The sequence below is a fragment of the Lepidochelys olivacea genome, assembly GCF_965140295.1.
Source record: "Lepidochelys olivacea isolate rLepOli2 genome assembly, chromosome: 22".
NCBI lineage: Eukaryota > Metazoa > Chordata > Testudines > Cheloniidae > Lepidochelys > Lepidochelys olivacea.
In genome coordinates, this window is record NC_140432.1 from 13,539,090 (window position 1) to 13,554,261 (window position 15,172).

General features: G+C 42.4%; 1 protein-coding gene across 1 annotated transcript in view; it reads right to left on the reverse strand.

Annotated features, from left to right (window-relative positions):
- The window catches only part of UBASH3B (ubiquitin associated and SH3 domain containing B), a 105,734-nt gene extending 100,178 nt beyond the window's left edge, over positions 1 to 5,556 (reverse strand). The window contains exon 1 of the mRNA XM_084611737.1: positions 5,016 to 5,556. Within this exon, the coding sequence (XP_084467863.1) occupies positions 5,016 to 5,176 (161 nt within the window). The 5' untranslated portion in view covers positions 5,177 to 5,556. The remainder of the gene's footprint in view (positions 1 to 5,015) is intronic.
- Positions 5,557 to 15,172: the final 9,616 nt, after the last annotated feature.

A 15,172-nucleotide genomic window follows, 5' to 3' on the forward strand; every position in this document is an offset into this window, starting at 1 on the left:
CGCATGGAACAATCTCCTTATAACTCTCTGCCCAGTCAACCATCCAGATTTCCAGCTCTCCTGTGAACATTTTTCTTTCCTCTCTTCTCTGATTGTTTAGTTCCTTCTGTTTATTATTTCATGTTGTAACTACATTATTTAAATCTGTAATGCATTTCATAATACAGATTGCATTAAAAGCACTATACAAAATAAAGATGGTGTATTGCAGCCAATCTATCTGAATGATTACTCCATTTCCCTTTTTATTCACCTTTCTCATTTCCTCCAATCGGTTTCACTCTGCTATTTTTACAGAAAAAAAAGAGGTAAAATATGTGAGAGACAAGGTGGGTGAGGTTATATCCGACCTGAAGAAAAGCTCTTTGTGGCTCAAAAGCTTCTCTCTCTCATCAACAGAAGTTGGTCCACTAAAAGATATTGTGCCCTCATACCCTGAGACCAACACAGCTGCAAAAATGCTGCAAACAGTAGGAAATGCATTCAAAGACAGGGTTCATTTCCTAAAGGGACATGTTCTCTTTTTCTTAGAGAAGAAGGATGGTCTTGTGATTAAGATACTGGACTGAGCCTCGGGTATGTGAGTTCAATTCCTAGTTCTGCCACGGCAAGTAACTTAATTTCTCTGTGCTTCAGTTCCCCATCTCTAAAATGGGGATATCGATACTTCCTATTTTTGTAGTATATATGGACTGTAAAGATCTTTGAGATAGGGACTGTCTTTGACTATGTGTATATTCTGTGCCTAACACAATGGGGCTTTTAGGCACTACTGTAATACAAATAAAATAACAATAATCCCTCAGTCCTGGAGCAGAATTTGCAGTGAAGTCAATGAAAATTCCATATGTGGAATGATAGTGGGATATGGCCCCAACTGTATGTTTGCTGAAACCTTTCTCCAGTGTTCCTTCCCTACAGCTGCTAACTCAATTGCAGTATCTATGTTCAATTGCCCAGCACAACCCCATGCTTCCCTCTTGGATGCATTCCAGCACAGATGTACACAATTGTTCAGAGGCCCCAATGCTGAACCTAGGAACTGCAGCACATGTACTAGACCATTTAATTAGTCAAGCTATTGCTCAAGCCAGGATGCAGAATTTCATCCGTTAAAAGCCAGAGTATGCAAAAAGCCTTCTGTCTCATTACTTCCAAAAACAGTTAAAGAAGTACTCGAAAGGGGAAAAATAAGCACTCCAGAGAGAAAAGCAGATCTGGAAGAGTAATTTGTAAGGGATTGCTTATTCAATTAATTATGCCTCTTTTATTACTGTTCACCGAGTGAACAGATTGGGATCTTCAACAAATTTGCTATTTAAAACTGTTGACCAAATAATCCCTTGGTCTGCAGCTTGCTTCTGAGTGTTCAGTATTTGAAATGGAAGTGGTTTTGATTAGACATGTGGTACTACGCATATTTGTATTACAGTAGCACACAGAGGCTCGAGCCAGGATCAAGACACCATTGTCTTGAGTGCTGTACAAATGAAGTCCCTGCCCCAAATAGCTTGTGGACATGGTACTGGTATATTCTATTCCATGGCTGGATGCGATTGGCTCCAGCATGATTACATACTTGAAATTCACTCTCTTCCAGTATGCCCTTAAAAATTGCTCTGTCAAGAAACATTCCCATCAATAAACACGTTCATTAGAGGTGGAATTCATCCCTGCACAGAAGGTCAACACAAGGCTCAAAGCACCACTTGAATCCCCCTTAAGTCCCACTAAAGCCCAAAGAGCTTAAGTGATGCACAGACCTTGTGCTGTTCCTGTGGACAAGGATGAATTTCAGCCTAGAATAATTGCAAAAAGCTAGCGGGATGGGGGCACACACATGGGGGAAGTGAATTTATTTCAGGCTCCAGTTATTTTTTTTCTCAGTATTCTCCCAGCATTAGCGCAAACCCTGGAGGGATAGGAGCCTCTTTACTGAAATGCTGCTATGTTACTCTGTCTGTTACTAGGCAAACATGTTTTAACAGCACAGAAAACACATTTGGAACACCAGAGAGAAAAGATTTCACTATGTAGAAATTGGACTGAGTCCCTCTAATTTGAGGACCATCGTGAAGCAATAAATACCCATATTCTAACTCCTGCTGGTACTCCATAGCTACCAAGGGCCAAAACATGACAACGTCTTGGTTCTGCTGAGGTCGGAGACAGGAAGTGGTGTAGCTTTGTGTGTTGACTCCTCTTTGGCCCCCTGGATGATGCAGTGCTGAGCTCAACCCGGTGTTCTCCATGGGAACATGGGGTCGTGTACGGTAGGGGAAGTGGCAGAGTTGATCTAGTGGGATGGAAGCCTCGTGGATCCATTGTGAACTTCCTGAATACACCAGTTGCACATGGAACTCATTCCCACTTGGTGTCCCACTCTGTTCTCCTACAGTGATGGCTGAACCACATATAGGGTGTGTCTACACTTTCGAGCTGGGCACCCCCAGCATGTGCCTATTGTCTCAGATGGGCACATACTCAAGATGGCTAGTCCCACCTGCCACTTGCACCACCACAGCTGCACTCGGTAGGGTGTTAGCTCAACCAGAGCTAGCTAGTGTTGATGTGTCTCCTCGGAGCTGGGAATTGCAGCCCCAGCTGGAAGTACAGACCTACCTATAGAGGTTGATAAGCCTGCTACAGCTTTGGCTAACAGAGCTGGGCTTTGGCAGCAGCGGGTCATGCTTTTAGAACCAGCAGTCCCAGGTTCAATCGGTTGACTGACCTACCCAGAGCCACGGCAATTATATTAAGCCTTATATATTTTTATTGTGGTTGTCATTTATAATGTGGAAGAACCTAGAAACTTGAATATGAAAATCTCAGCCTGAGTCTCCTCCCTTTGCACAGAAATGAGCATTTGGATAAAAGGCCTCTTCTGGGAAGCAGCAATCTTGTGGGAATCATCCCAACAATGTGCTCTGTGCTGCTTATAAACCCTGCACTTTTGGGAGCCTGACCACTGACCTGTGGATTATTCCATAATAGCACACCACTGGCAGCAGCAATTACCAATCCACTTTTATTTTTGTTTTGCTTCTTACTCACATTTTAATAACCATTTAATTGCAACATTATCAGCAGACTGGAATATGGTGCCAAGAGCTATGTTATACACTGAGTCATCCAATTCCAGCACAGTTTATCAGTTAAATATACTATTATAGTATCCGGTTGTATGTAAAGAACTAGCTGGTTTCGCCTCTGAGTCCAAATACTTTATGATAATAAGCCTTTAAGTTTGGGGGTATTTTTGATACCTGTTCTTTGGATTTAACCTCTCCCAGCTGGTCTATCTAGGCTTTGGTTTCATTTTTATGTACTGCAACTATGAAGCAAGCTTTTATTAACAAGGATGTGAACGGCATGGTAACTCAGGTAAAATAGCTGGCTGTCAAACTAGACATCACCATCATAGAGGTAATCATTGTTTTTATCTTTCATATCAAGCATTTCTTTCCCCCATCTAGACTGAGTAATATGCTAGTGCATTTCCATCCAATCTGGGTGCATTAAGTCATTGCTTCCTCAGTGTGCCAATCTGCAAGCATCCTGATAAATGCCACATCCCACTCTCTCTATATGGCTACAGATCATTGACACACATAAAGAGCATAAGTAGGACAATGGAAAACGCACATTGGATTTTGAGTGTGTGTGTATGTTCTAGTGAAAGCCACGGTGGTCATATGAATCTATAGATGATGTCTGTCCTTCAAATCATGTGTATCTGTGAACCTATAAAAATCTGGACAGAAAATAGTGGGAAACCAGCTGAGTTCTGATATCTCAACTATAAAAGGCAAATCTAGGCAGATCAAGCAATCATCCAAATTCCCCTAGTTTGTTTTACAGCCTAAAGTACCCCACTCAGTAGTCATCATTTTAACAAGGGGGTTGGGGAGGGTCAGTATTACATGATATTTAGGCTGTTGCCCAATGACTTTTAAGCACAGCAAAGAAATATTACAACAGATTATTGCTAAATTGCGCATGAAAAACACGGGACGTTGGATTACAAAGGTCTGGGGTTTTTGAACACTGCTTCCATTGACTTCACCGGCACGTAGGTTACAGACATGATCTCAGGTGACTGCAGGAGCTAAAATAACTGCTGAGGAATAACCACTGTCAAATAACGACGAAGGGACATGGGTTCTAATTGCACCTTGCTGAAGTCCAGTTTCCTGTCTAGCTGGAGCAAGCTGGACATCCAAAACTTCTGAAGCAATTTCTCACCAGGATCGGGAGACAGGCCAGCGGTGCTCAGCGCATCCATTCCGCGGCCAGGCCCGGCCCTGGTTTCACAGTCCTGTGAACAAGCTTGATTTTTCGGTTGCTCCAGAGCCGCGGGATTTGTGCGCCGCTGCTGTTGCTACCTTGCCAAGGCTGTGCATCCTGACATCAAAACCTTGAGCCTGGATGCATAACAGCAGTACTGAGCCGCCGTAAAATAGCAACGCCCCAGCCGGGGCTGCTGCAATGCATGCTCATTTCTTCACCTGCCTTTAAAGCCCTGGCACAGACCAACCCTTCCAGGGACCCGGTTCTCTTCCCTGGCCATGAGTATGCGATACACGCGCGCCGCTCCCACCTCCCTGCAAATTGCACACCCCCAGCCTGCAAACCACTGCAGTGGATGGGCTCTGCCTCTGCAGTTCAACAGCTCGGAGCGGAGCCTCTCCTCGAAAGCCACCTCTCCCCCCCTTCCCGGTTCCTAAACAAACCCCTCCTCCGAAAAACGAAACCGGCAAAGGCCATTTGGGCCGAGGCGCACCTGCATCACCGAGCGATCGGGTACCCACCGCAGGCAGCTGCCCATCGCACCACGTTCTCCTGCATCCCCGAGAGAACGCCCCAGATACACACACGCCTTCTACCCTGGATCAACATGCAAACCAGAAATTGCACCCCCCCCCCACGGCCTTTAACCAGCTCGCCTGTATCCCAGAAAAGGGTGGTGGGGGGGTTCAGAGGGTGGAGGGGGAAGTAAAGATGTCCCAACTTACGCCCTGGCTTTGGGGAATCCCATTGATAAAAGGATCTCCAGAGACGACCCGTGTTTGATTGTCCCCGTTCGTTGTTGTCTGTTTCGTCTGGGGGTGACTTTGCTGTAGAGATCTTCTTTGGCAGCCATGGTGTGTGGTGTGGAGTTGTACTGGGCCATCATTCAGCCATCGCAACACACAAACAACAACACACCGGAAAGAAAAAAAAAGAGAGAGAGAGAGAGAGAGAGACAGCTGATCCACACACCGAGAAAGGCAAGCGGCTGCTGTTGTGTTGGTGTGTGTCTCTCTCTCTGTCTCAGCAGCTGAGCGTGGAAACATACAGCACAGCTTCCTGGTGTAAAGCAACCCCCCACCCCAGCTCTCACAAAGTCATCGCTGTTGCTGGACTAGCTCCCCAGTTAAGAAGTCTCTTTCCCACTCTGTGCCACACATGTGCAGCAAATGAAATCCATGCAATCGCACTTCCTCCTCTTGAAAAGTCAGGAATTTGCAATGAGTAATTTCTGAATGGATCAGAAAGGCAAAAAGAAGCCCTTGTGGGCAGGCTTTGCCTTTTCCTCTCCTGGAAACCCTCCCCTCTCTTAAAGCTGCAGTGGATTTTATACCAAGCCGCAGACATTTAACCAGTGTGCTTTGCTGAATGGTTTGAACAAGCACTGCTGTTCTTGACACAAATCCAGTATCCCAGTTTGTGGGGCTGCTTTTGTGAACCTAAAAAGCTAGTTCCTCAAAACATCCCTACATGGTTGGTTGGTTGCATTGGACAGCTACACTCAAATGTGTCAACTCCCAGTACTTGTTCCTGCTTTTTGATCAAAGCATGAAATTGCAAAAATAAAGTTTTGTCATGGGATACTTGTTTGGAGAAACTGAACATCTAAATTACAACACTGACTTCTTGTTATTGTAGCAAATCCGTGGCCATTTTAGGGCTTGCTGTTGTCATTTTAAGGCTGCATATTAGGAGATTCCTAGCATCAGGGGACAGCTTTCAACTCCTCCTGCTCCTGAAGCACAATCCCTACAGCCTGAACATCTCAGTCTGCTCCTAACACTATAGGGTATATGACCCACAGTTGTGCAATTCTGATTCCAGCCAAGAGAGGGCAGTGATCCACATGCAAACTCACCAATTCATTGCCATATTAAACCCCAGCGATTGCTGGACCTAATCAAAATGAAGATTTTAATAATTATTTTATTTTAAGAAGCATGGAAAGTTATCACATGCTGCATGGCTTGGACTTGAATTATGCAGAAATGCCCATCATCTTCCACATAAATAAATGGAATGGGTCAGGCTAGACAGGAATGCACACTTTGTCACCATCAGCCTATTTGGGGCTCTACCTAAGACTATCGGATGAGCAGGGCTTTGCTATGGTAGCCCTGACAGTAGGCAACTTGTAGGCAGTGGTTAAAGAAGATTGAAACAAGAGTGGGAAGCTCTCATCACACCAGCCAACGAGCAGAGGGAGCTATTGAGGGAAAGGGAATGCTTACCCAAGCCAGACCGAGCAGGGTAAACTCCCCCTTGGCTTTTGAATGGGAATGGGGGAGCTTAACTCTTCTTTGAAGCTTCTCCCTTTAGGTGAGAAACATAAGAACAGCCATACTGGGTCAGACCAATGGTCCATCTAGCCTAGTATCTTTTCTTCTGACAGTGGTCAATGCCAGATGCTTCAGGGGGAACAAACAGGACAGGGCAATTTTCAAGTGATCCATCCCCTTACTTTAACTCCTGTTTGTAGCCTTTGGATCATTCTGCACAGCCCACCATTCCTCGCTTGTCAAATATTGCCCAATGGCACCTATGTTCTGCGTGGGTTTGCCTCCTTCCTTTAATGCCTGCTCCTGTATAGGACTCTTTCCTTCTCTTCCAAACCCCCTCCACCCTCTCTTTGTCTTTAACAAGGTGGGTGTTTTGCTCTTTAGTGCTGTAAGTATTTTTGAAGTTTGTGTGCTATTGTATTTGAGTTCAGGGTATCACATTTTAGGGTGCATGGGAGGTGGACCAGGGAGATTATTCTCAAGATATCCTATCTATGCAAATCCTTCTTCCCCTCATCTCTCCTTTGTCTCCTTTCCCTCTAGTTTTTTCTTATCCCCCCCCGCCCCTCCCTACATTCTCAAACTTCTCTGTCCCTCTCTCTTCAAATATTGGCCACCCCTTCTTTCCCACCCATAAACAACAAAGGGGCCAGTATTGCCAACTCTTGTGATATATGGTGTTTCTCTTAAAGTCTTAGCTCCTGGAGGGAATAATGTTGTTATGTAAGAATCTCAGCTTTCATTTAAAAATAAGAGTAAGATTTTAGCTCTCGTGGTTGCAGAGAAAAGCCTGAAAGTTTGGTGCCTTAAAGGAGAAGGCAAATAAAAAGAACCCCATACTTACTATTTTTATAAATTTTGTGATTTTTTTTTAAGCCAGTGTCATGGGGGATTTTGAGAGGGGTGATGACTCATGATTTTTAAATGTTTGGGGTTGGCAGGATTGTTCCCAGCATCATTAATAACATTTTCAAAAACGAATTGAAAACAAATGTTCTTGTTAATTTCATGTCACATGTGCAGCTCTTTCAAGTCACAGAATCAGTTAAGTAATAGATGGAAAATGACCCTTTAGATCCCCACTCCATCTTCTTGCCAAAGCAGGAGAATTCCCAGCAATGGGTTTTCCTTAGTCTTTAGCCAAAGTCAGGGTAAGAGAGAGCAACATTTTGTGATCAGCCCATCAGCATTAAACTGGCATCTGTGTTCTCACAGTGACAGCTGGGCTAAAGTCCCATCAAAATTAAAGCACAAGTGGACAATATACAAAACACCACTTGCTCAACTCTGTATTTGTTCTGAAGTCACTTTGAACCTCTGTGATGTTCAAAGAGACGTGAGAACAAGGAGGCTGGGCTGGTGTAAATCAGGAGGAACTCCATTCATGCCAGTGAATGAAATCCTGGTCCTGTTGAAATTAATGGGACCTTGGCCATTGATTTCAATGGGACCAGGATTTCACCCAGTGGTGTTACTCTGCTCTAAGTGAGACAAGAATCAGGCCAGTAGTTTCAGTAGCAGTTTTAACGGTGGAATCACCATTCAAATTAAGGTTTCAGAGTAGCAGCCGTGTTAGTGTGTATCCACAAAAAGAACAGGAGGACTTTTGGCACCTTAGAGACTAACCAATTCATTTGAGCATAAGCTTTCGTGAGCTACAGCTCACTTCATCGGATGCAGTCATAGGAAAGCTTATGCCCAATAAATTTGTTAGTCTCTAAGGTGCCACAAGTCCTCCTTTTCTTCATTCAAATTGAGGATTATTATCTGTTTTACCATAGCACCTAGGAGCCCTCGTCTTGGACCTGGGCCCCATTGTGCAAGGTGTTGCACAAAGATTTCCATTTGTATTGGATCCGTGGTTGTAATGGATGAGATGTAAAAGCCCAAGTTAGCATCAATCCTTTCTTATTACCCAAACTCCCCGACTCTCACAGTGAAATAAATACTGCGAACAGCTGTCTAGAAAAGTCTGATAAGCAAATATAACAAGTGCGAGAGTTGGTGCTGGCCAGCAGAGATCTGCACAGATTATTGTGTTTCTTAACTGACTCTGGATATGCTCCAGGTACTGCTTGATTTTCTTTGCTCTAGATGCATTACTTGACCTTGAAATAATAATAATTTGTTATTGCAGTAGCTCTCAGAGGCTTTAACCGGGCCAGGGCTAAACACAGCACAAATGTATAGTCAGTGACAGACCCTGCACTATAGCATGTATAGTCTAAGGCCTGATCCTGCAATTCACTGCCTGTAGCTGGATTGCTGCACCCTCACGCATCCCCACTGAAGTCAATAAGGGTGGCACCCATTCAGATATTTCTTGGGGTTGGGGGGGGGAAGCACGGCAGGATAAAAGAATTCTGGTACCCATCTCCCCTTGGTACTCCCCCTGAACTGCAATCATACCCCCATGACTGTAGGATGGACATACTCTGTCCCCACCCCCACCCCAAAACCAAAATATTTCCTGATTTCTAAATTTTTCAGATCCTTGTTTTAATGAAACTTGAAAACAGAAATATTTCCAGTGGTCTGATTTTTCATGTTTTTGGTTTTTCCTTCCCTCTCCCTTCCCCTGTCTTCAGTGACAGAACAAAAGGAGGGAAAAGGTAGAATCAATAAGGGACAAACCTGAACATTTTTTGATCCTGACACTTCTCTCTCTCTCTCTCTCTCTCTCTCTCTCTCTCTCTATATATATATATATATATTGGTGAAAAATTCCTGACTTTTGAGAAATCGCCCCATGCCAAAACCTGTGAAATTAAAACAATTTCAAAATGTTTGAAAATTTTCACACACACACACACACACACCCCATTTCATTTCTCCACCTACTCTTCTCTCAAAAAGACTTATGCAAGTGCTTAACCTTATGCACTGAGAGTAATTCTATTGATTTGCCACTCACAATGCACATACGTATGCCTGTGCAGAATACGGGCCGCTGCATGTCCCGTGCTCAAATGCGATTCTACTACCATGGAATAGCAGTGGTCCTCAGTGAATCACAAATATGATTTCAGGTTTCAGAGCAGCAGCCGTGTTAGTCTGTATTTGTAAAAAGAAAAGGAGGACTTGTGGCACCTTAGAGACTAACAAATTTATTTGAGCATAAGCTTTCATGAGCTACAGCTCACTTCCGCTGTAGCTCACGAAAGCTTATGCTCAAATAAATTTGTTAGTCTCCAAGGTGCCACAAGTCCTCCTTTTCTTTTTACAAATATTGTTCTCCTCCAACAGGAAAAGTGCATTAGAGGGGTCTCTTTATATCACTTCCTTTAATAGTGGAAGAAATGCTACAGAACCATTTATATTTTATTTATTTTGGGAGGAAGTCCTCTGAAATAGCCACATGAAGTCAGTGAGAGTTTTGCTGTAAACTTCAATAGGAACAAGATTATGCTCATAAAGAATTTAGGTCAAGGCTACCCACCTTTCTGCTCTAGTGGAGTGGTTTACTGACTAACAATAGAAATATGGTGAAATAAACACCACAAGAGCAGGAGACATAAAGCAGGGGAAGGGGTGGGGCTGTCTTCCTCCTCCACAACTTCCTCCTCCTAAAAAGGTCCCAATACTTTCAGAAAAAGCTCACACAAGAGTTTGCTTTTGAATAATCATAAAAATTATTATTTGACAGACCGGGTGGGGAAGGTAATATCTTTTATTGGATCAACTTCTGTTGGTGAAAGAGACAAGCTTTTCATGAAAGTTTGTCTCTCTCACCCACAGAAGTTGGTTCAATAAAAGATATTACCTCCCCCACCTGGTCTCTCTAACATCCTGGGACCAACATGGCTAAAACTATTGCAGCCAACAATAATTATTATTTATTTGCATTGCTGCAGCACCTCAGAGCTCCAGTCATGGACCAAGATCCTGTTGTGCTAAGCACTGCACAAAAACAGAACAAAAAGATGGTCCCCACCCCAAAGCTCCTGCAGTCTAAACCTGATCCAAAAAATAGTAAATTAAACAGTAAGGTAAAATAAGACATGTGTTTTTAGGCCTTTCGGGTCTTGATCCTGCAACCACTTGCACACTGGAGTAATTTTACTGACACAAATATTCTAAGGGATATGTGTGTGTGTGTGTGTGTGTGTTAACAATTTGTTAAAGTGTTTGCAGGATCAAGCTTTTGAACACACAAAAACTGGAGCTGGTTGAAAAAATGCAAACAAAAAATAATCGTCGAAAGCTTCTTTTGCATTTTTTCCATCAAAATGACATTTCAATAGAAAATTTAGTCAACGTTAAAAAAATTGATTAACTGGTTGAAAAGCACCAAAAAAAATTGTGAACAATTAGTCAAAATTTCCTTTTTTTGTCGTGGATTTTTTGGGGGGCCAAAAAATAGAAATTCAGCAAATTTCAACCAGCTCGCTCTGTAATTCTGACTTTTTCTTTGTGGCTGCCATTGTGTGGCTCACACTGCTAGAAACTTACAGGCTCACCTAGACAAGTTCAGAGCGAGTACTGCTGTTTGGGGAATGCGGTTGAACGACATTCCTGATGTCCATTAGCCTTAAAGCCTAAGACAACTTTGTCCAGATCTTATACCTCTCTGGGGTCCAATAACTGGGCTGAAATGATAATTGAACAGGGTTCTGCTTAGTGGGGAGATTTTTCTTCCTTTTTCTGGCATCCAGCTGTCTGTCTGTTAATATGCCCGTCTCCCCAGTCACCATAATATTTGAGTCTCTCCAGAGTATTTAAAAATAAAAATAACTTCTAGTTTGCTATCGGAGAACAGGAATCCATATTTTGTCCAGAAGGTATTAGAAGGATTGTACCTGCTTAACTTCAGATTTTTGTCCTGAGTCTCAGGCTTCATTAGGTCCTCAGCACTTGCCTTTAATGATCAAACCGTTTGGTGCGACAGAGCCAATGGCTCCAGAAACTGCAACAGGAATACATGGGAAAGGGCCAGTTCTCTGCTAGTGTAATTTGTCATAGTTCCATTGGCTTCAATAGACACCAGCTGAGAATCTGGCGCAGATTGTCCACACAGGCCACAAAGAAGGAAGAGCTTGATTGTACTTGCCTGGGTTTACTTCAAGTTCAGGAGATATTTTCTGGATTAAAAATAAAATCCCCCAATCCCTCCATTTGCCCCCAAAGAGAAACAGACAGACAGATCCTGGTTAGGGTTGGGGTACTGAGCAGGCCAGTCCAGATGCAAATCATAGCTTTAACTACTGGAGTCAGTTATGAGTGAACTGCTAATATTCTCTTCAGACACGCTGACATGAGAGGAGAAAGATCAGTGAAGAGGTGTGTATGCAGAATATTCAGGGTAGGAGATGACTAGGATCATTTTGAACTTTCTTGCTCTCTAGTCCAGCTCTGAGCTTGCATAACTTTCAACTCCACCCCCTTCCCGGTTAATAAATAATCATAATCATTAATAAAATATTTTAAAAGGCAGGTTGAACTATTTTTGGCTTGAAGGCAATGGCAAGTTCTGTGTGAGTCAGGGCAGCTGGAGTCTTTCGTTTCTGGTGCGTCTGTGTGTGAAATGAGTTGCTGATTTGAATCTTGTTCCTCTTGAGCCAAATTCTCCTCAAAGTTACATGACTGCAGTTCCATTGGAGTGAGTGGAGTTGTACCAGCGTAAGTGAGAGCAGAATTACTGCGTTTGGTAACAGCTGGCAACCGTGTTTAGCAGGTTTAGCAGACAGGCCCAGGATTGAATGGATCATAAAGAATGAACAAACTTCTGGGTCAGGGTGAGAGGTCGGGTAGTGTGGACGGGAAGCCCATACTGTGTGTGTCGAGTAAATAAACACAGCTCTGATTTTCAAAGGGGAATAAAGGAGATCAATACCCAGATATAATGGGAGTTTTGCGTGCCCAACTCCCATAGGCTCCTACGGAAGTCCCAACCCAAATGATTTTGGTCTTCAGTAATGTAACTTACTCCAAGGAAGCCCTAAAGACAAGCTATAGACATAGCATGCCAAAAAAATACTGAGTTTGCTCTATTTCTGGCCCATTTGTATCTGTAGCATTCTTATGGAACTGAATGTTCTCCATCCATCCTCTGCAGAGTGTAATATTTTTGCTTGGAGGTATACTCTTTCGCGTTCTGTGGGCCTAATATTGTTCCTATTGAAATTTTATGGCAAAACTCCTACTGAAAGAGGGATCAGGCCCTCTAAATCTTTTCCTTGAAGCCACCAATTAGAATGTCAGGATCAAATCCACTTATGCTGGGTTGTAGGGTGACCAGACAGCAAGTCTGAAAAATCGGGACAGGGGTGGGGGGTAATAGGAGTCTATATAAGAAAAAGACCCAAAAATTGGGTCAGTCCCTATAAAATCGGGACATCTGGTCACCCTTCTGGTTGAGATGCATGCTTAACTAGTTCCTGTCCTGCTCTGTTCTGAAATCTTCATCCCTTTTAGCAGAATGACAATTAGAGTCTGGCAATCGATTAAATAATTTGCACCAGAATTCTAAAAAGAACATCTGAACTAAAAAGCATCTTGTACATGAGCTACCTCATCAGCTGTATTTTTAAGTCTGTCTCTCTTATAGGTGTATGTATCTGGTTCATTATTATTACTGTCTTATTATTTGCTTGGGTGTGAGCCAAGAAATAACTTGATACAATGCAAAGCTGTTGGGATTTCCCTCCTCCCACACACACAGCAAAATATGCTCATCGGCAGGAGGTAATACAAAGTTTGCAGAATGTCTGAAAAGGCTTATATTTTTATGGTAGCTTTCTATTTTATTATTTTTGTTTTGATGTGTTTGGCCACATTCATATATGCTTGAAGGGAGATCCTTGTCAAATTGTTTAGGAGAATAATAGATTCTGCAGCTTTAAAACAACAAAGGTAGGGAAGATAAACAACTAAAGCAAATTAACAACAACAACTAATTCTTACAGGAACAGAATTATTAGACATTTTATGTCCCAGGTGTTGACTCCATTGAAATCAGTAGGGTTGTACTGGCATCAGTGAGATTAGTAATAAACTGAAGTCAGTGGAGTGACACCAGGGATAACTTTGGCCCATTTTAATGAGTTTCTCAAAATTTTCCTCTGCAGTTTTGGATACGATAACATTGTGTAAATGCAGGAGAAATAGACCGTGAAAGTCTGACTATAAATAATAGCAAAAATGACTAATCTAGTTTCACTGGGTAACCGAAGTGAAATGGGAAAAAAGTAAAATAAAACAGCAATAATGGAGAAAGGTCCATGCAAATTCTATTTTTTTTCAGATGTTTCAGTTTTAGTAATTGGAACACAGGTCAACCATTTTTAAAGATACAGTACGATTTTTAGCTTGAAGCTGCCCTATAATAGCACATATCTTATAACACAGAAGAGGGGTTATTTAAAAATGTGTATGTCTGTTGTGCACGTGTGTGTATATTTACGTGTACCCAGAGGACCTTCCCTTAGTACACAAAAATAAAATTATAATTAGGGTTATTGGGGAAGAAAATATAGATATAGCTTTAAATCCATTTAAATATGATCTGACTTATGTGATATAAAGAATAGTTTCACTTAAGCCACCAAATATTGAGGATCAGATCATATTTAAATGGATCGTCTAAATCTACACTGTATTATAAACTAAACATGATCTGCTGGCTCTGTTATCCTGTTAGGGAATGACATTCTCCCACGTGAAGACAGCCAGCAGCAGGCCCACACAGCATTTTAGTCCCAGTTCGAATGAAATTTTGGGTTCATAGTGCATAGAATCTAAATCCACAAGATGGGCTGATTTCAATTGCTATTGCTTTAATCTGACTCAGTAATGCACTGGATAAAACACGTTCTGTCTTTCTGGACAGGGCATTAATCTTTAAAAATAGCAGTCAGCACAAACATAGCACTTTTCAGTTGCAAAAAAGCTTTATTCAGATTCACAAACTAAGGCCCAGATTCTAGAAAACCTTATGCATGTGGGAAAAAGCAGGAAGAACTCGAAATGCTAGTAAATAAACACAACTATGACATAGTTGGCATCACAGAGATCTGGTGGGATAATAATACACATGACTGGAATATTGGTATAGAAGGGTACAGCTTGCTCAGGAAGGACTGGCAGGGAAAAAAGGAAGGATGTGTTGCCTTATATATTAAACATGTATATATACACTTGAGATGGAAATAGGAGACAGACTTGTTGAAAGTCTCTGGGTAAGGATAAAAGGGATAAAAAACAAGGGTGATGTCGTGGTCGGGGTCTACGACAGACCACCTAACCAGGCAGAAGAGGTGAATGAGGCTTTTTTTAAACAGCTAACGAAATCATCCAAAGCACAAGACTTGGTGGTGATGGGGGACTTCAACAGACATCTGTTGGGAAAATAACACAGCAGGGCACAGATTATCCAATAAATTCTTTTGGAGACAATTTTTTATTTCAGAAGGTGGAGACAGCTACCGGGGAGAGGCTGTTCTAGATTTGATTTTTACAAATAGGGAGGAACTGGTTGAGAATTTGAAAGTGGAAGGCAGCTTGGGTGAAAGTGATCATGAAACAATCGAGTTCATGATTCTAATCAAGCTGGGAGGGGTTGCAAGTGCTTTGGAGAATAGGATTAAAATTCAAAATGATCTGGA